Source organism: Chelonoidis abingdonii, chromosome 2 (assembly GCF_003597395.2).
Source record: "Chelonoidis abingdonii isolate Lonesome George chromosome 2, CheloAbing_2.0, whole genome shotgun sequence".
NCBI lineage: Eukaryota > Metazoa > Chordata > Testudines > Testudinidae > Chelonoidis > Chelonoidis abingdonii.
The window spans coordinates 43,721,673-43,747,961 of record NC_133770.1 but is presented as its reverse complement, the minus strand read 5'-3'; the positions used below and the strand labels follow the sequence as shown (position 1 = coordinate 43,747,961).

The window sequence follows — 26,289 nt, the reverse complement described above, 5'->3', positions numbered from 1 at the left end:
AGGCACTTTGTGGCTCACACTGGACAGTTCTGTAGATAACTGTGTACCACTCTCTTTGGCCAGAACAGAGGGTCAAGGCAATATGGGATTTTGAGTGTGGTGTTGTTAGGGCACTAAAGAATAGAAAGGGGAATCTGAGAGGGCTTCTTCAAAAAAATCTATTGTTTAGGTTAAAAATTGCTCTTCTACCAGCTTCAGTATGGGGGCTTGCAAAATCAACTTACATGACAATGATGCAGCACAGGTAGCATGGAAGCCTCTGGCAGTTCTGGCATTACTGGATACAAAATTTACAACAAAGCCATTGCTGAAAGAAGTAACAGGTTGTGGCATAACAGTGCCACAGTAACGGCCTGAAAATCAACAGCAATACAAGGGAAGTGAAATGTTATGCAGGGAGTATAAACACTGGCCTCGTTATCTAGTGCAAAACTAACCCTCAGATGCTAATGCTTATATCAGCTACTATTAAAACAGTCTTTTGTTTGTGGTTTACAATCCTTGGTGAATGCTGAAAGCTCCCCGATTATGTAACATTATGTCAACCTAGGCCCCAGGACACTCCTCCAAAGACTGAGGCTCACTGGCGATCCTGGAGGGCATTCCGTCCATACTGAGGTGTTAGCATCCAGCAGTTTCAATAAAGTGACACTGTCAGAGATCACCCCTGCCACAGGGACCCCCTTACAGGGAAGATCAAACCATGGAGAAGATCATTCTATTGTTTGTATTGTATAAATTCCTGTATGGCACCCTCAGTGCTTTGGTAGAGGAAAACTCTAAGCTCTTCAGTGCAGGGGAAGTCTACTCTGTGTTTGGACAGCATCTAGCCCAGTGGCGCCCCATTTCCCAACCCCACTCTCCTATGATTCTAGGATAATAAACATTAATAATTAATAGTGAAATTATCTAACTATATAAATACTATTCAATCTTGAATCTCACTCAGTTCATCACAGCTTTGACTCTGAACATAAATAGTTGTTTTAAAACCATCAAGAGAGACAAGAAAAAAGGCTGCAGTACCTTGAAGAGGAGCCTCATCGTTATCCCCTTCCAAAATCTCGACAAAGTCCATGGTACAGTTACTTCTGTCGCCTTCAATATCAAAGTCAGTGAAGGACAGCGTAATGTGGTTGACTGTTAACGGCAAAGAATAAAAACTTAAGGGAAGGTTTTGCATTTCACATATAAATAATTACCTAGGTGTACAGAGTGGATTTTTATGTTCTATTTTCATTGGAGACAATGGATAGCAAAAGCTTAAGTGTCAGTTTTCTCTCCCTACGTCAATCAGTGAACTAAATTGGTGTCTGTTTATTGATCATGAAGTATAAAATCAAAGGTAGCCTGTTTATTGTTACATAGAGTGAGTATGATGGAGGTACTTATGCTTATTGTAAGAATACTGTAAAATTTTTCAGGATTTTGTGACACCATATTGGACAGTACTCTAGTGCAATCTGCTTCAGATTTAATTACTAAAGATTTAATACTTACAGATTTTTTTTAACAACCTAACATCTTTGTAATTATATGTTGAATGATACCCAACAGACAATTCTGCAGCTATTTTAAAATATCTCATTTCTACTCTGATAAGCGCAGGAAGTCCTGTCCCTTGTGATCTATAGTATAGAATGCTATGAAATTCAAACAGGATTTGCCCTGCTCCAGGCTCACAATTGGCTGGATCTTGCATCACTTTTCAAAACATTCCATATGTATCAATCTGACTAGTCAAACGGCCATTCATTAGCACCTTCCCCTATGTTCATGTGAAATTGGATTTTCCATACTGTGATGCTTTAGGCTACATGATGAAAAGGAGGACTTAGGATTTTTGACTGTCATACTGCTTTTTGTTTGTTCATTACGGCCTCTTTCTTCCATAATTGCTCAGGAAGATGACAATAGCAGCCTGCCTCACAGCTAGTACCCGATAATAATTATTCCTAATCTAGGAGTGTTCTTATGTCTTGAACAGGTCCGAGAGAGAGGTCTGTGATTTTAATAATGAGAAGATATATGTGGGAGCACTATGAACCTCATTTGGAGTGCTAGTAGAAGTGAGGCAACTCCATTAATTACAATGGTTCCACCCACACATACTGAATTTGGCGCACACATTTTTTTTTTCCTAACCAGACTAGAAATAGTAAGCTATAACGAAGTGAAATCACAGACAGAAGGGTTGCATTTAGCAGGGTACGACTGACTGGCACTCAGTGGTATAGACTCTGCTGTTCTGTTTTCCCTTTTTGTGTACCAGTAGAACCAATCCATTACAGCTATCCATGCTGGTCCTCAGGGTATAAAATTAAAAGTAAATCACAGTGGGTGGTGAAAGTAGGTGACTTGTTGACCCTCTCAGTACAAACAGAATAAGAGGACCCTGCTGTTTCCTGCCAATGGCTAAATCCATTTTTTATGTCCACGTACTGTCAAGATGATTCTAATACTATGTGAACTGCATAATGAAGCCAGATACACCTGCAATATATGGAGGAATCTCCACAATACATAGAGGAATGCTCTGATTCTCATTTATACTAGTTATATACCAGTGTAATTTATTGGCTCAGAAGATTTACTCCTGATATGCACCAACCTATGTGAGAGAAGAATTGGGCCTACAGTCTCCCCCATTGGACAAATAAAATCCTAGAGAAAGACGCCTTTGAAGATTTTGCACTTTGTAGATCAGAGACAGTTTTGAATGACTTCTTTTTTCTTGGATTTCCATCAGAGTGTATGTTTTTACATCATATCTCCTTTTATTTTTCTCTGTCTAATTTACTAATGTGTGCATTGGCAGATAGATTTTCATTTTATAACCCCTCTGTCCAGAGGACTCAGAATGTTTTCTAAAATTGTCTGTTTGGGCTGAAATGTTCCATGTTTGTGATAATATCAGGTGAGCATCAGAGGTATATTGGCCATGATGAAAAGTAAATATTTACTTACAATTACTGCACAGTGTTATCTGGGATACCATACTATTTCCCTATTCTCTATATTGGGAAATGGCCCATTCTAATAGATAATATTGGGTGATTGTTGGAAAATTTTGTCTTGTTAATCACAACCATTGTGAACCTATGTCTACAATTAGGAAAATCTGAGAACACACCTATGTATATACGATTTATGTTCTCCTATTTCTGATTTTTGTTCTCCCATTTCTGCTTTAGTTTAAACTTCTTATTAAAACAGCTCCCTCCCTCTCCATGCCAAAAAGACAGTGACCAGATACCAGCACTTCTCATATGAGTCCATAGGTTGTCTCATAACAGCTCTGGCTGCATATCATATTCAGCTACACAGCCTACAATTCAGCCCTCGGGTCTCATAAATCTGCCAAGATAACAAAGTTGTAAATTGTTTTCTGTTCTGTTTTTCGTTAAACCCTAAATCTTTTTACAGCAAAATTTAGTTTCTGGCAGATTAAGAGATCCTCATTTTCTCCAACCTACCAGGAGGCAGGATTTCCTAGAGAAGAAAGGGAGGAATTTTGCATTGTTACCACAGCAGAGATGAGAACATTAGTCATCCAGCAAGTTTCCCACAGAGATGTTTTTACTTACATGGCTCCTGGGCCCGAATAATCCAGCTGCAGTTCTGATTGTCTGGATACTTGGCAGGATACAGAGGAGAGGAAATTGCTGCACCAACTGAATCTGTCTCTATGAGACTTCCGCATGCTTTAAAATAAAACACACACACATACAGTACATATATTATATACACCTTTGACAACTCTAGTGAGCTAGGGAGTGATAAAATGGATGCATCAGAACCTAGAATGCTCTTGTTGACTCTTTCAGGGACTGAAAATTAAAATCTCTGAAGCAGTTCACAAATAACTTGTCAAAAAGGGCCAGTGGACTGGATCCTCAGAAGCAGCCACTCTTGTGTGGGGATCACTCAATGTCAGGATGATGCTCTAATGTAAGTCAGAGCAACTAGAGGGCTGCTGTTATCTAAGCCAGCTGCTAACAACCCTTCAGGGCCATTCTGGGAGCCATCCAAGGTCAGGTTTTAGGGGAAGCCCCAGTCATATCCCCATTTTCCTGTTCATATGTCTAGGTTGGCAGTTGGAAGGAAGGATGGTATAAAGCTACGGAAATAGCTCCATGCTGCACAAGGATCCCCTGGCACTTGCAGGCCCCTCTCGTCTGGATCCTCTTGGGTGGCTGGATCAACTGGGCCTGTGCTGTAGGAGTGAATCTTGTGCTTCTGCATAAACATATGGACTGAGTTCTTTATGCTGTGCCCTGCCCTAAAATGCCTTTCCAGACCTTGCTGCTGAGAGCCTGCAGAATCACCAATCTGTGGGTTTGGGACAGAGTTAGGATTGGGCCTGATAAATTCCATCCCTCACTCCCTATGGTGATGTCTACGAGCAGCACCATGCCAGAATGTATCTTTTCGGGGCGAGTTCCTAGGAGAACTGAGAAACACTGCTGAGTTTGGCTCACTTTCAGCGCTCTGTCTAGTACAGGAGCACTATTTGTTCTGAGGGTAAAAACATCCCATTGCAGGCAATAGTAAAATTCCCATTGACTGCTGTGCAGCCAGGTTTTCCCCTGGAGCGTTTCAAGTCCTAGGGTATGTCTACACTACGGGATTATTCCAATTTTACATAAACCGCTTTTGTAAAACAGATTGTATAAAGTCGAGTGCACGTGGCCACACTAAGCACCTTAATTCGGTGGTGTGCGTCCATGTACCAAGGCTAGCGTCGATTTCTGGAGCGTTGCACTTGGGATAGCTATGGGATAGCTACCCACTAGTTCCCGCAGTCTCCTCCACCCATTGGAATTCTGGGTTGAGATCCCAATGCACGATGGGGCAAAAACAGTGTCACGGGTGATTCTGGGTAAATATCTTCACTCAATCCTTCCTCCATGAAAGCAACAGCAGAATCATTTCGCGCCCTTTTTCCCTGAATTGCCCTGGCAGATGCCAAAGCATGGCAACCATGGAGCCTGTTTTGCCTTTTGTCATTGTCACCGTATGTGTACTGGATGCTGCTGACAGAGGAGGTACTTCAGTGCTACACAGCAGCATTCATTTGCCTTTGCAAGGCAGCAGAGATGGTTACCATCCCTATTGCACCGTCTGCCATTGTAAATTGGTGATGAGATGACGATTATCAATCATTTTATACCGTTTGCAACTGAAAATTGGCGATGACGGTTATCAATCATTTTGTACCATCTGCTGCTGTCAAGGGTGCTCCTGGCTGGCCTCTCTGAGTTCGGCCGGGGGCGCATGGACAAAATGGGAATGACTTTATGCTTTGTCTAAAAATAGAGTCAGTCCTGTCTAGAATATGGGGCAAGTCTACTAGAGAGCCAGAGAGCACAGCCGCTCCGGGTCAGAGCCCCAGAGATCCCGCAGAAATGATGAGCTGCATGCCATTCTAAGGAGTGCCCTGCAACAACCCCACCCATTGCATCCCTCCTCCCACACCCCTCCTGGGTTACCATTGCAGTGTCCCTCCATTTGTGTGATGAAGTAATAAAAAATGCAGGAATAAGAAACAGTGACTTTTTAGCGAGATAAAATGAGGGGGAGGCAGCCTTCAGCTGCTACGATAGTCCAGGGAGTACAGAATCTTTTTTTTAGACACGAAAGGGGAGGAGAGGGTTGATGGAGCTCAGGCTCCAGCTGCTATGATGAGGATGGTTACCCAGCATTTTGCACCGTCTGCCAGGAATGACAGGAAGTCATTCCCATTTTTACCCAGGCGACCCCAGCTGACCTCACCGAGGCCAGCCAGGAGCACTCATGAGATGATGACGGTTTTCCACCATTTTGTACCGTTTGCCATCAGGAAAGGGAGGGAAGAGGATGCTGCTGTTCAGCGCCGCAGCACCGCTTCTACCAGCAGCATGCAGTAAACGTAGGAAGACAGTGAAAAATGGCAAGAAACAATTTTTGTCCCTTTTCTTTCATGGGGGGAGAAGGGTGGTAAATTGATGAGATATACCCTGAACCACTATGGACAATGTGTTTGATCCTTCAGGCATTGGGAGCTCAGCCAAGAATGCAAATGCTTTTCGGATACTGCGGGGACTGTGGGATAGCTGGAGTCCTCAGTCTTCCCTCCATGAGCGTCCATTTGATTCTTTGTCTTTCCGCTTATGCTTGTACGCAGCACTGTGCTGATCCCTGCTGTGGCCTCTGTCTATCATAGCCTGAGATTTTTTCAAATGCTTTGTCATTCTCTTCTGTAACGGAGTTTTGATAGAACAGATTTGCCTCCCTTACAGCGCTCAGATCTCAGTATCTCCCGTACGGTCATGCTGGAGCTCTTTGGATTTGAGACTGCATGGCCACCCATGCTGATCAGAGCTCCACGCTGGGCAAACAGGAAAGAAATTCAAAGTTCGCGGGTTTTTCCTGTCTACTGGCCAGTGCATCCAAGTTCAGATTGCTTTCCAGAGCGGTCACAATGGTGCACTGTGGGATACCGCCTGGAGGCCAATACCGTCGATTTCCTGGCCACACTAACCCTAATCCAACATGGCAATACCGATTTCAGCGCTACTCCTCTCGTCGGGGAGGAGTACAGAAACCGGTTTAAAGAGCCCTTTATATTGATATAAAGGGCCTCGTTGTGTGGATGGGTGCAGGGTTAAATCAGTTTAAAGCTGCTAAATTCGGTATAAACGCGTAGTGTAGACCAAGCCCTAATCTCAAATATTCCTCAGAAGCTTACTGAATTATCAATTATTGGGCATGTTTGTGTTTGTATAACTAGTCCGCATCCTACCACCAAAAATGTTCTGCCCTTTTTAAAAACAAAAAGTGTATGCATCACAATATGGCATTTTATTATATGTTCACACAAGAGTGGGAAATGCAATGTTATTTGCGAAATACTTTCTCAGTAATATTGTTTAACAGTACAGAGGCCTGGGAATAAGGGACAAAATTTGGATGATATTGAAGAGCTGGTGTGGTTATCAAGTGATGAACAATTTAATGTGCTAATAAATCGTTATGTTGTGCAAAAAAAAGTAACATCAGTTACAAGCTGTACGTTATTACTATAACTGTATAATAAATCTTTTCTAAATAATTTTATACAACGTATCTTATTTTTAACAGTATTATTTTTTTCCTGCACTGCACAGAACAGTTTCCTCTGGGAGAAGGATGCACTGAATGACTAAATAGGTCTTTTCCATCTCTAATTTCTAAGGGAGAAGTATAGATTGCAAAACTTTATAAAGGTTTTCCTTAATGATAAAACAGAGAAATGTTATCAATATGCTGAACAAATACAGGGTGAGATTCTGTGCTACTCTAAAAGATACAGCAGAGAACTTGCAGCTCCGGGGACTCTAAATCACCTTTGCATGTGTTGTCCTGGGGGCTGGAGAGGCCCCTCTATATAATTCATACAGCCCTGGGGGCCTGTCTAAATTATGACAGTCTCCTTGCACTGCCCTATGAGCTGCAGCCCTACCCTTGACACATCCTCTATACCAGAGCTTGCAATGGGGTCTTTAGAAACTGAACTTGCAGATGTCTCTCCAATGCCTATGCAAGGGGAATCCTCCTCCCATCCACAACCAGGACTTTTAGGATCCCTTTATGCTGCTCCGGCCCTTGTGCCTGCTGTAAAGATGGCAGAGCAGGTGTGTGGATCTCACCCGAAATCAAAATATTTTGGTTTGAACCATTCTGAAATGAAAAGTATCTCATCAATGCCCCCTTAAAGCCACATGGCATGTGTAGAGACATCGACACTGGATATAACTTGTCCTGAGAGACTGCACCTAGTAAAAGAGTAATTTGTGATCAGCAGAAAGGGTATTTATGTCATTGAGGAACTTGCCTTCTGTAAAGTGAGCGCTGAAACCCCTGTGCTGGTTGCTGCTGTTGGAATGTAATCGGATGAACATAACATTCTGGGTGGATGTGATGGGACTGGGATGCTGGGCACCACACAGTTTTTCAAGAAGTGGGGCTTCACTGTCTGGGCCATCAAACACCTATATAAAGCAGCAGTGTGTAGAAGGAATAATTAGAACTTCAGATCAATACACGTGTCCATTTCCCACAAAGTGTTCATTGCATTAGGCTTTTTGGTAAATGTTTGTTTATGCACATACAGTTTTGGTCTTTTGGAAATTGATCTTAGTTTTAAAACCCTTCTGTCTATCAGCTACAGTACAGTAGGCTCTGTGCTCATGAAGAGAATCCTCTAGCACATTTACCTCTTAATAGGCTCAGCCAGGAAAAACATTAAGCTGCAAAAAGTGGGAATTGGCAATAGCTGTGCTAAAAATCACTGAGTTCTGTCATTCAAGATTTGTTATGCAACTAAAGAAATCCACCAGCCTTATGGCAAAACTGTCCAAATCTATTATCCCCAAAGCAAAACTGTACTCATCAGAGCTAAGGCACCCGGTTTTACATGAAGCAGAATACAAGAAATAGTTCCAATAGTTTCTAAAATATTGTCTAACATTTTTATAAAGTAGTTATTTTTCTGTACAATATGAATTATCGGCAGAATATATCATGCTTACAAGTCTGGTGGCCTTCCCCAAGAAGTGTTGATAAAACGTTCATATCACATTATGCTAACTACCATGTATTCCATATATTTCGATCTCTATACAAAACTCATTGTTATGGAAGCAACCCAGGGGCGATGCAAACCCACTGGTGAACCCACTTCTAAGTAATGCAATCATTCCAGACTGAGAACCCTGGGTCTACAAAACAGTGGCAAATGACCCATATTTTACTGTATATATGTTTAATACCCTCCCCCTCTCCATTATTCTTTCCTCCTTATGGCTGAAATCGAGAATAATTTTTACTCAATCAAAACCCTAGTTTTGCCTCAATAAGGACCTCAGGATTTGGTCTTAAATGTATGTAACTTCCACTAGCATCAGTGAGAGCTATGAGCATGTACAGAAGGATAAGAAACCTCAGCCAGAGTTTTCAAACATAGGTCCCTAAAGTTAAGTAACTAAATCCATATTTTCATGCTTTACTGTGGATTTTGGTGCCTAGCTTAGACACACCAAATGCTTGGAAATGTACTTAGAGAAGGAGAGAGAAGAGAGGGACAGGAAATGTTCAAGACCTCAGCACCAATTGTGAGAGAGGTGCAATAACACACGTTTAATATACAATAGATTTAGCTGAATCAACCAGGTGGACTATTTCAAAACCATTTGCAAAAGTGTAACTCTGCCCTTGGTGCTCATGCATACAATACGCATGCATAAATCATCGTGCACCAATAAAAAAGGAGCAAGCAAGCAGGAAGAAAGATGGTTTTGCAAGACATCACTTAATTTCACCACACGTGCTTTTCTTCTTTTTTTAATGTGAGTTAGAGAGAGATTTTTTTTGCTTCTTGTTTGTGGTCTGCCAAATCAGGAGGCAAGAGACAACGGAGGCTTGACTTTAACTCTAGATCAACTGGTTTCTAGTTGACACTGAATCAGAATTAAAAAAAAAATTGAAAAAAAGAGAAGCCACAAAGGAAAATACTGGCTACTGTCACTGTGTGTCCCACCCACAACAGCTCTTGAAGATCAAGCAAGCATGATTAAGAGAGGCAGTTCCACTGTGGCGGCTTGCATTGGCTACATCATTTAGAACCCTGTCGTATGCTGGGAGTGGTGCTGATATTTGAATTTATCAGCATAATCTCATGATTTGGGGAGGAAGGATGATCTAGTGGGTAGGATACTGGCCTTGGACCCAGGGGAGTTGGGGTCAATTCCTGGCTCAGTCACAAACTTTCTGTGTGACCCTGGCCAAGTCATTTAATATAGCCTTTGCCTCAGCTTCCCATCTGTAAAATGGAGAAAATATTTCTCTCGCTCACAAGATGTTATGAGTATGAAATCCATTAATGTTTGTGAAAAGTTCAGCTGTTATGATGACAAAGGCCAGATAAGTAAGTACATAGAAAGAATCAGATGACACCACATGGTTAAAAGAGATTTTCCCATTTCAAATATATGCTGTGCAATCTACGAGGTTCTTTAGAAATGCTTAGCAATGCTGTGCTACAATTGAAAAATAAAACCTTTTTCCTGATACTATAGCACACAATTTAATTTTCCATCCTCCAATGACAGAAGGTACCTTCTTAAAAAAATAACAAAACCCAGTATTTTCAAAAGGGCAACATACTGAGATGAGCAACAGAGGACAAGCTCCCTGTTTAATCCAACCACACACACTACTTAGCTGATGCTGTTTTCATGAATAAAACATTTGCCTCCCGGCTCATCACCTTGGCCAGCTCTGTGGGGCTTTGGGAGAGAGTATTAAATGTACTATAATGTTTAGACAAATAAGTAGCTGGTAAAGAGGGCCATAATAACCTTCCATTCCACCTTTTCTTATTTCTAACTTCCAGACAGAGTCCGATCCTTAATATACAATATGAAATGTTGAATGATTCTTTCTCTGCACCTGTGTTCTGTACATTTCTTAACTTAAATCAAGCTGCATGGAGTTAAAAACTGTAATGTTAATAGAAACAGTGACTAACCAAGTGACTCTGAGCAATTAAGTCACCTCTCATCTCTATACAGTAGCAATTAGATTTTATCGACCACTGGAGCAGAGGTCAGCTATTACATTCCCAGACTGGAGAGAGAGGGCCAAAATGTCAGTTAGCTTAAATCAGCATAGTTTTTGGCTTCATTGGGGTTATGCTGATTTATAACAGCTAAGAATCTGGCCCTTAAAATGGAGACAATTACAAGGCTGCTGCTAGGGGAGATTTTTATAGATGAGTAAAGTAGGAAACTAATATTTTGTACCAGTGGCTCATTAGAATAACGAGGACTCTCTGCTGATAATGCCATGAGAGGAGTAGAGAGTCGTACATGTGCTTCCTAAATCAATTATATTTGCTGCTTGCAGAGGGCTTTCTTGAAGATAGTAAGGCCCCCTTCTTCAGAAACCTAGCAATGAATTCTGTTCCTCACATCTGGTTAAAATTCTGATCCAAGTATTAACCCAACATAAATAACACATATATATTTCTATGAAGTTACAGCAACTAAATATTCAGCAGCAGCAGCAAAACTATATTTTCTGACCACACTGTTATTTATTACCTTGAATGTTTTGTAAGTCACATTTTGATACTGAGGATGGAATGGAACGTAAACCACAGTTTTAAGACAATATGTCATGTAATGCTCGAGTTCCTCCATCACTTAGGAAAGTTAACCGGTAAATATACAAGAACTGAGATTCCCTAACGCATCTTGCTAGCTGCAGTAGTAAAGGAAGATTATTCATCTGCTCAAGGGACTTTTAATCAAATCCAAATCTCCTTTCACATTGAGCACAGTAGTGCTGTGCTTCTCTTTTCCTCTATACATAATAAGCATGACTAAATGACTCATTGCCTTCTTGTTGCAATGAGAGTGGCCATGACATTTGTAAAAGCACATGATAGAAAGAGAGCTAGCGCCTTCAGTCTTTTTAGCCACATTTTTAAAATCTCACTTCTGGCTACTTTCCCTATGAAAGTCTACTTTTCCACCACCTGGAATTGTTTGAATATGCATCACCATTGCATGCCTCTGAAAATTACATTTCTTTATTACTGTTTACTGCTTTTTACACTGGAACTGGGGAAAAATCTAATGTATTTAATACAAATCTCTGCAGCAAAGAAACTGTTTCTTCCCACTCGTTAAAGTTCCTCTCACTTCAAGCATAGTTTTCTAAGCTATGCCTTACTATTCTCTTCAAATACTTGCAACAATTTTTGGCTTACGATCATATTGTAGCTTCATGTTTGATGCCTGTTAAACATGAGGTTGTAATATGCAGGAATTATCACATCCTTTGTTGTATTATTTCTATGTTTTCCTTTCAAAGAAACAAATAACTGAGTTAATTACAAAACAGAGTTCCCAGATATAAGCACTGGTGCAATGTGAAGAGAACTGAATTGCTTACTAATTATTTGCATTACAGTAGCACCTAAAAGCTCTTAACCAAGGTAGGGGCCCCATTGTGCTAGGAGCTGTACATATCTATAATAAAATTCAGTCTCCTGCTCCAGGATCTTACTGTCTAAGTTAAACAAGAAGGAGGAAAGGGCAGAGAAAGGAAATACTATTATCCTCATTTTGCAGATGGGGAACTGAAGCACAAGCAGGGTAAGCAACTGGGCCAAGTACACACGTGAAGTTTGTGAGGGAGCAGAAAATGGTATGCGGCTCTCCTGAGTCACAGTGAGTCCTTAACAACCAGGCATCCCTCTTCCCTCACAAAACAGCTGCACAACTGAAAACCTTGTATGAAAAGATGCGCTGTGATGTGTTTTCCATTGAAACATGTTTCTAGAAATCTAAAAGCGTTAGGAAGAATCCCCTCCCCCCTCCCCCTCCCAAAAAAAAGAGAATTGTTCTTCATGGTCTTGGTGTTACAAATGGTGCTTCGGCAACACATGCTGTCTCTGATCACATGGCAGGGACTTCCGGTGAGTCGAGAAGGGTGGGGATGAAGGAAAGATGTTAGTACAGTAAAGGGTGGAGGAGAGTCCCCAGAGGAATGCACAAAGCAAATTAAACGCATAAAGATAATATCTAAAAAAGGGTGGAAATCACTGTATTACTCATACACAGCATTCTTTCCTATGGAAAGGAAAGGAAAAAAATAAAACAACCCAACCCACCAGTTTCCTTAGCTGCATATATTTTCCATCTATGCTGCTTTGAAATGTAAGTACTAAATGAAAGTCACAGTCACATATCCACTTACAGATCTCATAAGCAGCTTCTACTCCCTCCCCTTTGGCTTCCATTACCATGCAATGCTTGTAACTCCATGGGAGGAGGTGCGTGCTAATCACTTCCAGTTGTTATAGTCAAAATGACTTACAGCTTACTGGCAGGGCAGACAGGAAAAGAAATCCCATCCCTTCATTCCTTGTCTTGCCTACCTCACCAAATTAGCACTGAAAAGCCATCCCCAAAACTTGTCTCAGTCAAAACTCTGATTTTTCTTTTGGTTTCAAAATAACATTTCCCCTCCCCATTCTAAAATAACTTTCAGTTTAACTCACAACAGGAAGCTACAGTTCACTAATGCTTCAGGATTTAAATAACTCTTCCTGCACAAAGAAAGCTGGATTTTTCACATTACTGTACAGAAGGCATATTTGTATGGACAGCAAAAATACAAAAACAAAATGGTGGATGTTTTTATGGTAATAAAATAAAATAGTTCCTCTGCAGGGCAAGGTCTTGCTACCCTTATTCGTGCGAGGGGCCAGTGCAACCACTCACATAAATAAGAGCTGCCGAATTGGAGTCTTGATTATGTCCACATAAAGAAATAAAGACCCAGTTTTGCCCTTAGACCCAGAGTGGCAATGGGAGTCATGCTTGCATGTCGGAGGGCAGCACTGGGCATTCAGGCCCTGACCCAGCAGAGCATTTAAGCACAAGTCACTGCTGACATCAATGGAATTACTCACACATGTAAATCTAAACGTGTGCTGATATGATTTGCAGGATTTGGCCCTAAATTTGGAATTATTTTGTTTAATCCACACATTTTGGTTGTGTATTTTCTGACATTACCATTTGAGATGTCCCATGGGCTTCCATGTTATCTGACCTTCCACACCTGTGCAATGTCACAAAAAAGCCGGATACTTCTCTAATACATTTTCCTCACCAAGAGTATCACAATTACATTGAAATATCTTAACTAAAAACTATAACCACCTTTCATATGGCCTTGTCTTAGCCTATGCCATAGAACTGTGAAAAGTGAACATCCATTGGACAAAGATGCTTTATTAAAAAGAAATCTATGATTCAGTTCAACAGAAATCAGACTTCTTTTAACTGGTTTGGCACAAAAAGCCTTAGCAAGTAATTCTGTTAATAGTGGTGCCCCGTTTTCAAAAGACTCTCTGTTCCTGCCTGCTTGAATTCACTGTGAATGAAGGTTTATCTAGGAGACAGAGGCTGGATTTTGGTTTAGGTAGTCACACAGATCACACATTCCTTTCTACTGAGTGAAGTGGAATCTGACATCACAGATCAGGATTCCATGTCTCTATTCTCATGAGACCTATAGTGCCAGACTTGCCTCGCTCTTCATTTTCGCACACTGACTGACATGCGGCCTGAATTTCTGGGAGATTAATAAGAGCTCAAAAACCAGTAGCAATGTGAAGCTTTAAGAGGGCAGGCTTTCTAATTAAGCAGAGAAACAGCCAGCCAAGGATCACTTGAATGTGGTGGACTGTGATGGGGTGTACCATGAGAAGGTAAATTAGGCTCAATTAACCTATATGTTGCACTGGAAGGAAAGCCAGGGAATACTGAGACCTAACTGCTGACAGCTCCCAGCTGAGAAGGATCAGGCAGGGCAAATATAAAGCCAGGTAGTGGCAACAGAAGGGGGCTGTAGAGGAGTAGCCTGCAGTTACTCCCTGTGAAGAAGGAGTTTGGGCTGGAAAACCCACAGAGATGTGAGGAGCCAGGAGGTGGAGCTGCCAAGTCAGAAGTAGTCCAGGGGAAGAGCAACTGGGAGTGAGCAGGCCACTATTGCTAGAGATGGGTCTCTGGACTGGAACCTGGAGTAGAGATCAGGCTTGGATTCCCCTCCCAGCTGCAGGAAGAGTGGTACTGTCACAGCAGTGAAGGGAAGACTGCCATTTTGTACAACGGGACTTTGATACCCTGGAAGAGGGAAACATGTATAGTGACCTGGCTGGAGGGCCAGCTCATGAAGAGGGAACACGCTGAGTTGCAGAGAGTGTGAGAGGACAACAGGAGAGATGCTGCTGGAGGAGGGTTCAATGCCTGGCCAAAGCTAATCCCTAGAGTGGCCAGGAGGAGGTGCCACTAGTGGTGAGTGAATCCCATCACATGGACACACAAAAATAACAATCAAGGCAGAATTATTTTTCCCCATGGAGACATCCCTCAACAACTCTGTAACAAATTCTATCTGGGCATGCCATTAGATGGGTGACCAACGTGTCTCAGAGTATGCAATGAACTTATGTCATAGCCTACCCCATGAAAGGGCAAATCATAGTCAGATTCCTGTCTGTGCAGGGAATGCTCACTCCATGCACTTGTGGGGCACACACAGCCTCTAAGAATGTGGGAAAGGATGCAGCACCATCATACAGGTGTGCCATGTCTCTCTAAAGGTGCTCTGGGCTGCCAGGGAAGCATGTTCCATGTGTAATTGGCAGCTTATGGGAGAATGCCATCACTGGTGGAGCAAAGAGAGCTGTACCACAGATTTAATATAGTTTTAAGTTTGAGATTTAGCTCTTAAATGAATAAATGCAGAACATAATTGCATGGCAAATATCCTGAAACCAACTGCAGCCTGGATTGTACAGTAAATTTCCCCCTTTGCAAATATTTCCCCAAGACTTGTTAAGGAAACTTTTGAAACATCCATTGTTACTTACAGCAACATTGTTGTAGTCACATGATTTGTGAAGTCCAATGTCAAAATCTGTGAAGTTCAGTAAAACACGATGGCTGTGGTCAACCTGGATAACCCAAGCACAATCAGTGTTGGCATTGTAAGGTTGAGGGTAGTTTGGAGAATGGATTTCACCACTGGAAGCTTGGAAAACTCCTCCACAACCTGGAAAGGGTGTAATCAACATCTATTAAAAAAAAAAAAGCTCCTTTATCCTTAGCAAGAATTTAGCTGACTTTTCACCTAAACATCTAAATATCTTGAGTTTCTTATTTTTTTGTTAAGGATTCAGGAATCACTAAATTGCATCAGACCACTACTGCATCTGGCCCAGTATCCTGTCTCTGACCAGACTAGTGCCAGATGGCTAAGTGGAAAGTGTAAAACTTTCATAATGGACAACTATACAACACCTGTACCTATGAGGGAAATTTCTTCCTACCCCAGGCAGCTAGTGGTTGGCTTATGTGCTGAAGCTGAGGTTTGATGTTCTTTACGCCATTTATTCTAGCTACTGTAAATGCAATTGTAAATAATTTTCCATACCAGTATCAGAATGTTTGGATATGGCATCAAAGATTAGGAGTAATGTAAGTAGAGGATGGGAAAAGCATTTCTGAAAACATAAGAACAACCTTGAGTCTTATCTCTCCTCCATAGATAGGGTGACCAGATGTCTCAATTGTATAGGGACAGTCCCAATATTTAGGACATGTAAGGTGAGGTGGTGGCCTTGGGAGGTGGGTAAGTGTGAGGGTGAGGTGAGTAGAGGGGGAATTTGGGATGTGCAGGACTGCGGCAGCCAGAGAAAGAGGCGACTTTCTCCACCTCCAGAGCTGCGACTGCCAGGGAGAGATGACCCTCCTTCCCAGGCCCAGCTCGGGGACTGCTGCGGCAGGGGTAGAGGGCACATCCATCACATTAGAAAGGTAAGAGTACTGATATTAAAATACAAATTCTGTGCTTTTATTTGTAGAACAAAAACACTATTTTTTTTAATATAGCGCTTTATTCCAAACCGCTTTCAATAGTTAGCTAATGGTACAAACAACATTTGGAAAGATCATTAAGTAGTCCATTGAGACCCTCAGCAATTTTCAGGTGGTCCACGAAAAAAAAAAAGTTTGAGAACCACTGGTCTACACTATGGCACTACAGTGGCACAGCTGCAGCCGCTGTACCGCAGACATGGCCTTAGACAGGATGAAGTGGGACACAGGCCTTGCACTGACTCTCTGTATGGACGCAAATTTTGCTCAAACATTTTGATCACTTCTAAATAAACTTTCACTTTGATGGTGTTTGTGCCCTCACGGGCAGCCTTAGATGCAGTTTTCTTCATGTCAGCGTTCATGGAAAGCAAATCTCAGATCCTTATCTCCCAAGTCAAGATTAATTTAAGGAAATTTGTTTTGGCTGGAGGCAGCAGTACTGTAGTTCATCCCAGTTTGGTTATCCAATTAGGGAACAGAAACAATCCCATACAACTTTGTGGGCAGTCACAGAGCTTGATCTGTGAATTGTGAATACAGAGTACTTGCAGTTAGTATTTGCCAGGTGATGCATCTGTTGAAGTTTGTTTGCGTAAATTATGTTTACACAATCCGAAGAACTAATACATTTGTAAAAATAGTTCTCTAAATCTCAGAAGGAAAACAATCTGATAGAATCAAGTCAGCTCAGCTCCTGGGTCCCAGCTCACAGAAAAGAACTGGAGGGTACCATGCACGTCCTTGAAGCAGTACCCTCCTTGCAGTTATGTGGGCGCTTATGAGTGCATTTTGATTTCTCCCTCTTCCAATAATTCACACAGAGCAGGACGCCACACAGAACCAGAGGTATGCCAAGTCTAACATTATAAATCTATGTAGGTGGCTAGGGAAAGGAAATTTATATTTCACAAAAGAATGCAGATATATCTGAACAACAACTACAGGGCCCATTCTATGATGGACACATGGGAGATATAGGAACTGAAACCTAAAACTTGGGTGTCTAAAGTTAGGGACTTAAATATCCATTTCAGCATCTAAATTCTGCAAGTGAGCTGACTTTCAGAGGTCCTGTACACCCACATGGACTTCACACTATTAATGAAGCATCTTTGGATTTGGATACCTAAAATTAGGGATCCAAGTTTGAAAACTTTGGTCTTCACTTTTATTACCAAGGCCGAGCACATTAGCCAGGCATTTTTCATTTCAAAGGGAACAGAATGTAGCTAAGCTTGTCATGACAGTGTGAGGGGAAGGGTGCTCTGGAACCCATACAATGGGATGCGGAGGTTGGCATAGCAGGCCAACAGTCATCAGTTTATTATTGAATAGTCGAGTGCTTCGGTGCACAATAACCCCATGACTTATTGGATTGCCAGTCACTTCCAGAACCTCCTCTCTGAAAGTAACTGTCAGTTGCAGCAAAGCCATATACAGAAATCATGTACTTTGTGAAAGGAAATACGCAAAAAGGAGAGATTTCTTTTTTTATGGTTTGGATTCTTTTTTTAGGGCTCTGGTCCCTTTCCAGTTTCCTTCATTTGTATGTTGCAGTCTAAGGGACACAATACACAGAGGAAAAACAAATGGAGAGGGACAAGCAGAGCTGCCAGTGACTTTTGCAAAATATAGGATTTAAGTTCAACAACAAAGACATTTTGAAATTGTTGTTAATTTTTTCATTTCCTGCAATTCAGCTGCAATTCAGTGTTCCCATATACTTTCTGGCAAATCAGAGGGTCCAACAATTTTTTTGGAAAATTGGTGCTGGCAACCAGCATCTAAATATAGGCCTGTAAATAATCATCAAATATGCTTTTCAGCATTCTGAATGTAGTGCCTTTTTAAAAGATTTTCTGTACTGTTTGGAAAAGCATTGTCATGTATTTCAGTGTTCCCTATGGAATTTGCCTGCTGTCATTTGAAAACTTCTTGTTTCACTGATTACTGGTGAGGCTTTGAACAAATAATTGCATGAGGGATGGGTGAACCCTACTGAATTAAGGTTTTACTAATCACTCCAAATATTTTTGGAGTTCGCAAGGTTCTCAAAACTACTTTGAGTTCTCAGATCTTTCTTCACTTTGTAATTTAAAACCAAAAGGGCCATTGAATTTAAAAACCAACCAACCATTTTTTTTCTAGCTACACAGGAGCCTTTCAGACTAGTTATGGACCGAAGAATCCCCCACAAGACAAGCTGCAGCAAGTGCTTATTCTATATACAGCTTATTTACTGCATTTATTTTCCCATTAAAATTTGTCTTTCTTCCCCTATCCACTTTTCACAAAAGTGAAAAGTGTTGCAGTGACATTTTGGTTCAAGACAAACTTTCAAACCTGCAATATATGAAATGGTTAAAAATGTATGCCAAATAAATTCACTCATCCCCACTTCTTCCTGGACTTCATCAATTTTCATCAGCAGTGGCCCCACAAACTTACCTCCTGGTGTTTCTTGCCAAGTGGCATTGAACCCCCTCCCATTCCAATATCTATTTGTCTTGAATCGGATAGTCATGGCATTGCCAGTGCTAGAGACTCGTAGGGGGTTCTGTGCTGGTCTTGAAACACACTGTTGGGCCAGCCTTGGAGACAGAAAATCAGGCCCACCATAGATCTGGAAATATAAGAAAAATTGGAGGTAAAAGCCTTTTAAAGAGACAGTTCACCATAACTGAGTAAATCACAATCACCTGTGCAGATGGCTTTGCTTAATATTTGCAGTATTTGGGAAATATTATATTATGAACATTCAAAATTAACTCAAAAAACCCAAGGCCCTAAAATTATTGACCGTGACTCCAAATTTTAAAAAACGCACTCACTGCTGCAGTATGCTCAAACCGATCATGAAAAAGAAAAGGTTTCAGAACTACTCGTATTCACTGTGTTTATAATATGAACAGAAGTTGTTCAAAGGGTATTAAGGAGTGATAGCCAAAACCAACAGGGTTCTTCACACATTGACCACACAGTGGGGTTCTCCTGTCCTGTACGGTCAATGAAACATCCTCAGAAAGTTTATCTGATGTCTGTCAGAGGCACTAAAACTTTGAGCCACTGTCTGTGAGCGAGTTCAAGATTTTAGATGAACTTTCACATGGTCCATGCATTAAGTAATAGTCTTCTTCTGCAACTTAAGCCCTCTTTCCCCTCCACACCATTCCCTCCAAACTATATCTATATTTTTTGCAAGGACATAAACATGTGCTATTCTCGCTCTCATGGATACAGTCTGTATCTCTTCCCTGAAGCGTATGCTGATTAGTTGTCCTCAATAGGGGAGTTTGGAATGACATCTTAGTTTTAGGCCAGATTCAGCCATCTTTGCTCAGGGTGACAGTGCCTTACTCTGTAATTCCATTGATTTAATTGGCTGAATGAAAGCTACTGGGCCTTGATCAAGGAAGTAAGATGAAGTCTTTCTAATACTCTTTAGAAACAAAGGTATTCCTGGCGCTGTTAAAAATTCTCATCTCCACAGAATGCAAAGAACAGGCATTTGGGTGCTATTGCTTCTTATTTAGCAGAGTTAATCTCACCAAAATCCATCTGTCATGATTCTCAGATAGTATCATACAAGAAGGCCATCAAGCCCACCACCATTACCCCTACCACTGTTCCACACTTTCACAAGTGATTCTTGAATTGTGTAGTTGGAATAGAGTGAAACTGTGTAATTCTGATTCTTGATTTCAAATTCTCCAAAGTTTGGATCTGGGGTTTGGTTTGGGCTTATTTGTAATTAGTGGGCCAGACTTACCCTCCCTTCATTAGCATGGCTTCTTGCAGCTGCAGGAAGGGCAGATGCTGGGTAAAATTTTCTAAGTACTTAAGCCCTACTGAAAGTAAATTGGACGTAGATGCCTAAGTCACTTACATGCTTCTGAAAAATGCACCCTCTGTTTTGGCCTCTGCCCTCCATCAGGAGCTGTACCAGAGGAGGACAGCTTAAAAATCCACCAGCTCTCAATAGGGGCCCAAGGATGGAGGCTGCTGAGAGGATACACCAGATTACTGTTGTCAGGAGCACAGCAGGCTCTCATTCTGGTTGCTAGGCAATCCAGCAGGCCCAACTGAACACTATGACCCGTCTCCAAATGGGTGCTGTCTGACTGGGCAGAGAAGCCTGTGGCCAGCTACCTGAGTCTTGCAGAAGCACATATCATAACCACAGCTGCACTTTCCCTGCTCCTGTTTCCAACCTTTGCTCCAGTCCCTCTCTGGCTTGGTTCAAGTCCTTGCTCCAGTCTTTTTCCACTCCAGCCTGGACTCCTAATCTAGTCTTTGACTCCCTGCTCTACTCCTGATCCTGACTCGGTTCTGACCTTTGGCTTGGCATCTCAACCTTTACTTCAGCTTTACCCCCTGCCAGGTAAACTCCTGAATCTACATTTGCCACTACTCCAAACTGCCACCCCAACTAGTGGCTGGTACCCTGACTTCCGGGGCCCCGCTCCTGCTTTGCCTCTTCCCCTTGAGGCTCTGCCTCTGCTCCACCTCTTCCCCATGAAAGGCCCTGCCCCTTCGTTCGCTCCTCTCCCTCCTACTGCCATAAGGTTGCCACCTCTGAGGTACATCTGCCCACACATCCTAGGGGTAATAAGCACAATTTGCACACACATGGACGATCTTCATTTTCAGATACTCATTTGAACTTCTCTATTTTTACACACACACACACACACAGTGAGAGGTTTGCTTCATCAGCACACCCATTCTGGGGAGCGGAGGAAGGGCACTCCTACTTTTGCATGTACGTTTGGGATAAATAGGAGGATTCCTCCCTACATTTACATGGATGCCCAGATTGCGGGAGGGACTCTCCTTATTTACCTGAGAAGAAGGTCCCACCCATTTGCAGACATAGTAGGAGTGTGTAAGGAAGTGAAACAGATGCTTCTCTGTTTGCAGCACACCCACCCAAGAGAGAAGAGGAGGGAAGCACATGCACCCATTTGTTCCACACCTGCCCAGTTCTCCTGCACCACCAAACTTCAGTTTGAGAAACTTTTGGAACTTTCCCCAGTTGGGTGGTTGGGAGTGGATGGGGAAGGGAGGGCTGCAGGCTGTGATTGGTTGGGCGGTCAGGGTGTCAGGCTGTGATTAGCTGGGCTTTGTCCCCGTTCTCACAAAGGTGGCGATTGTTTGCTAGTAAGCATCTCTCCGTGGGTTAAATTCAAATTGGCAGCAAGCAGTTTCCACAGATCAGAAGAAAAAATGGACATTGGGCCTTGTCAAATGTCACCTGGACCCACAGGCTGAAACCCAGACTGTGCAGGTGAAAACTGGACAGATAGCAACCCAAACCCCAATCACCAGACAAGGTCCTGCTCCACCCACTAAGTGCCCACACCTCTGCAGCTTACAACAATATTCCCTAGTTGTTCAACAAATGTCTGTGCCCATTCTCAGCCAGTGCCAACCAAATCTGTAGCTGCTGTGGCCCCTAACGCTGCATTAGAGGGTGAGAAGAAATTGTGGCAACAAACTCCAGCAGGATTTCTACCACCTGGGCCCCATGCTTAGAATTTTGCTGGCAGACACAAGTAGAAACTGAGGCTGAAGCTGTCCCAGTATTTTAATAATCTGGTGAATTTCAAAAGGTTCAGAAAAGCCCTGTGAATTCACCACCACAAGCACCAACTTTCCAGTATCATTCCCATTTCTGGTCTCTTCTGAAACTAGTTGCAGATGGGAGCAAATATGATCTTTTAACAAACCCCCTCTGATATTTTGAGCCTTGGAAATGGTTTAGGTGCTGTCTAAGTTCTAGGTAGGGTGACCAGATGTCCTGATTTTATAGAGACAAGTCCCGATTTTGGGGTCTTTTTCTTATATGGCTGCTATTACCCCCCACTCCCTGTCCCGATTTTTCACATTTGCTGTCTGGTCATCCTAGCTCTGGACCAAAGTTCAAGTCAAGTCTTTAAGAAGCCTGTACTATGCCCCTACTCCCTAAACACCAAGGCTAAATGCAAGGCTGCTCTACATATTTTGCTTCATTGGGCACTATCACAATGGGATGCCCCACCCAGCCCTGCCATTAGGGACATGGAGCAAGGGAGGACAACTTGGCCTTTTGCCAGTGAAAACATTCAGTAGAAAGGACAAAGCAGCACCTCCTACTCTGCACCTTCAGTCCCTCTAGGGAATAACAAATAAATAGAGGTTTCTGTCTTTGTTTTCAGTGGCTGATTTCACAAGCCTAATTGCCTGAATGTTTGCTTATGGGAGCACATTTTTGGTTTCCGGAGAGAAGCAGCATGACTTGAATCTATAATGGCTCCTCTGTCACCACTTATCTAAAGACATTCTTGAGAAATCAGAATGAATGAAATTGCTGTTCAAATGAGGACTTCATAATGAAGCAGCAACAGTCCTGGGAAGAAGTATGTGTCTGTGCTTGAAGCTCACTTTCAGCACTAAAACCTCACTATGTGGATGTCTGAGTGGGCTAACAACTCCTGCAACTATGAGAACAAAGTCTGTTCACAATGTGATACGTTTTTCTCTTGCTTGTAGTCTCGCTCCCTGACTCAGAGTCCTAGAACAGTGTCTAGCCACGAACCTATTCTAAATCAGTGGTTCTCAACTAGTGGTCTGGGGACCCCTGTGGGGGGCCACAAGCAGATTTCAGAGGATCTGTCAAGCAAGGCCAGCATCAGACTCACTGGGGCCCCAGGCAGAAAGCCAAAGCCCCACTGCATGGGGCTAAAACCCGAGGCCCTGAGCTCCAACACCTGGGGCTGAAGCTGAAGCTTGAGCAACTTAGCTTTGTGGGCCTCCCTGTGTCATGGGGCCCCAAGCAATTGCCTTGTTTGCTACCCCCTAGTGCCGATGCTGGCTTTTATACGCAGAAAATCAGTTGCTGTGGCACAGGTGGATCGTGGATGTTTTATAGCATGCTGGAAGGCCTCAGAAAGAAAAAGGTTGAGAACCCTTGTTCTAAATCTAAACCTGTCTGGTAACAACATTTGGCAATAAAAAACATCCCCTAAGTCATTCAAATCTAATGAAAATAATGCATATGTCTCTAAGATATTCTTAGGGTGGTCTACACTACAGCCTAAGTCGATCTAACTTCAAGAGACATGCTACAGTGGCACAACTGCACAGATATATGGTTGTAATGTAGACTTGCCCTCAGTGTGTTCCCACTTTCCTGAGGATACCTTCATGCCAAGGACCAAATTCAACCCTGACATAAAATCCCCTGATTTCTGTGATGTTACACCTCGGGTAAAATGAATTTGGCCCATCTTGAACAGTTATACTTTTTGTTGAGAACATCAAACCAAAAAGGCAGAGGGAAGAAAAAAAGTTAGTGGAAAATGAATTTCTGTTGGTTTCTTTTACGTTATTGGCCTGTTTTACATTTGCCTTCTGTACAGTTTCAAAATCAAAAGGGCTAATCAAAGCCAAGCAATTGTTGCTTTATTACAGCTAGCAGTGGATTTTCTTTTCTCCTTTGTGCCAGTTCAACTAATCAGATACTTTCAAAAGGGTTTCAGCAAAAACAAGCTACAGTGTTTCCATGACGAAAAGCAATAAAAATGTTACTTTTGGCTACAGAGGAGAAAGCCAATAGTTACCATATGAACGTCTAAAACAAAAGTGGGGAGAAAGGATGGAAAGAATTTTAGGGTGTGGTTCATGCAGAACTACAGTATGTCTGAGCTGCAAAAACATAAATAAAGAATAAAGTAAACTGAATAGAGCACTTCATTTAGAGATAACATGATTTGTTTTTTATTGGGGTGCTCGACATCTCAATAAAGCTGGTGGTTTTAGTCTGTTTTTATCTTTTGCTTCTGCCCTGTTAGCTCCATTTATTGTTACAATCAAGTCAGCATTCCAGAGTTATGAGCAACAGAAAGGCTGTTTTCATGTGGCCGGCTATCATCATGGCACAGATTTCTGAGAATAAAACTGGTCCCTGTTTAGACCGACTGCTTGGTAAGAGGGGAGTAGGCTTTGATGGAGAGACAAAAAGTTACTTGTGGCATTAAGATCTTATCAACCTGGCTCTTTATATTTAAGTAAAAGATACATTGGCAAAATCCTTTTAATTCCAATCCACGGTCCCATTTTGTTATAGCAGCACAAAATTCCCCTCTGAAGTTTACAAAATGCTAATGGGTGATAAATAGGACATTAAATAACTAACAATGGAAACATGAAAATATGTACACAGAAAAAAGCAATAGAAACTGTGTTTTCAAGGTTATTTTAAACTCTTCCATTATTGCCCAAACAGGGATTTCTTCATTTATTTTAAAATGTAAAAACACCTCAACAAAAGCCAAGAAAATGCCCTGGCCAAGTGTCATTTTTGTTTTACTGTAGCAAATGCCAAAGAAATTGCTTCTTTTCAAGATGTGGTACGTGAAGCATTTTTAAAGGCAACTGGATTCTGTTTCTCTGACAGAAGCCCTCAGATCATGAGAAGTCTGAAGAACGATCACAGTGGCCAGTGTTGACATGATGTGGGGCCATTTCTGAAGCACTGGAAACTGCAGTTTATTTTTTCTAGAATGCATGTGTTAGAAATACCCTTTGAAATCAGGCATTTCCAACAGCAAACAGTGTCATCTACAGTTTCTTGCACCCTGAAGAAGTGGCTTTTACATGGCAGAGAGGAGCTGTACTCTGTGGATGAGACTTGGAGCTCTATAAACTTTGGCCAATATTTTGAAACTTAGGTGAACTACGTTTAGGCTGTCTACACTATGAACTAGGGGTGTGATTCCCCTGCTCGTGTACACACACTTGTGCTAGGTCTCATTGAGTTAGTGCAAATATAAATAGCAAATTCGTCGGCGATCCTGCCAGGTTGAGGATGATCTCTTTCATAGATGTTTATTTTATGGGTCCTTTTGTCACTAGGTTCATTGGCACTGCAGGTGGTGTTGGAAGTCAGAGTTGGGCCACGATTGCTACATGACAGTTTCTGTATTTTCGTATTTGTTTTTGGAATGGATGACAGAATTTTATCAAGGTCAGTGTAGAAGGATTCTCTGTTCTTCATCAGCGTCAAGTGTTGGTGCATATGCACTGATAATGGTGGCAAATGACTTATTGTCCAATTGGATGTGGAGGGTCATAAGGTGCTTGTTGATGCCAACAGAGAGCTCAGTCAGGCAACTGAATAGAAGGTTCTTGATTGCAAAACCAACACCATGTATTCGCCTGTGGCTTGCTGGTTTTCCTTTCCAGAAGAAAGCATAATTGCCACCGTCTTCCCTCAAGTGGCCTTCATCTTCACATGTTGTCTTGCTGAAAGCAGTGATGTCGATGTTGTACTGCAAGAGTTCTTGGGCAATGATTGCTGTTCTGCATTTGGATCTTTCACTTTTTGAGTCATCTAGTAGGGTATGGACATTTCAAGTTACAAGAAATGTTTTTGGTTTTCGACCGCATTGGGAGTGATCCATCCAAAAGCGGTTATCCAAACATGGTTATCCAGAATGGTGGGATAGCTTATGCTTGGGGCACCTTTTCTAGCCCCTTCCCCATATGGAGTGAGCAGAGGGGTTCCTAAAACGGGCTGCTCAGTCGTAACCACAGCTGCCCAAAATGCTTCCCATTCCAGTCCAGGGGCACATGATGACCATCTTGCAACCACTGCCTGTGTGTGGGTCTGTGACTAGGGACTCTTGGTGATCACTTCACCTATCCACATCACCATTCACCCATCACTGCAGAACTTTTATGGGTGGAGGTGGGGGAAAATTTCCTCCCGTGAAAGAAGCCTGCACATGAGGAGTTAAATGTGGGGGAGCTGTTGAGTGGTAAACCT

The 26,289-nt window shown here is 42.2% G+C and overlaps 1 protein-coding gene across 1 annotated transcript in view; it reads right to left on the bottom strand.

Moving 5' to 3' along the window:
- CUBN (cubilin) overlaps window positions 1-26,289 on the bottom strand; it is a 223,416-nt gene that overhangs the window by 86,282 nt on the left and 110,845 nt on the right. Inside the window, 6 exon segments of the mRNA XM_075062312.1 lie at window positions 225-353; window positions 1,027-1,140; window positions 3,588-3,704; window positions 7,856-8,012; window positions 15,473-15,654; window positions 18,930-19,104. Coding sequence (XP_074918413.1) covers window positions 225-353; window positions 1,027-1,140; window positions 3,588-3,704; window positions 7,856-8,012; window positions 15,473-15,654; window positions 18,930-19,104 — 874 coding nt within the window.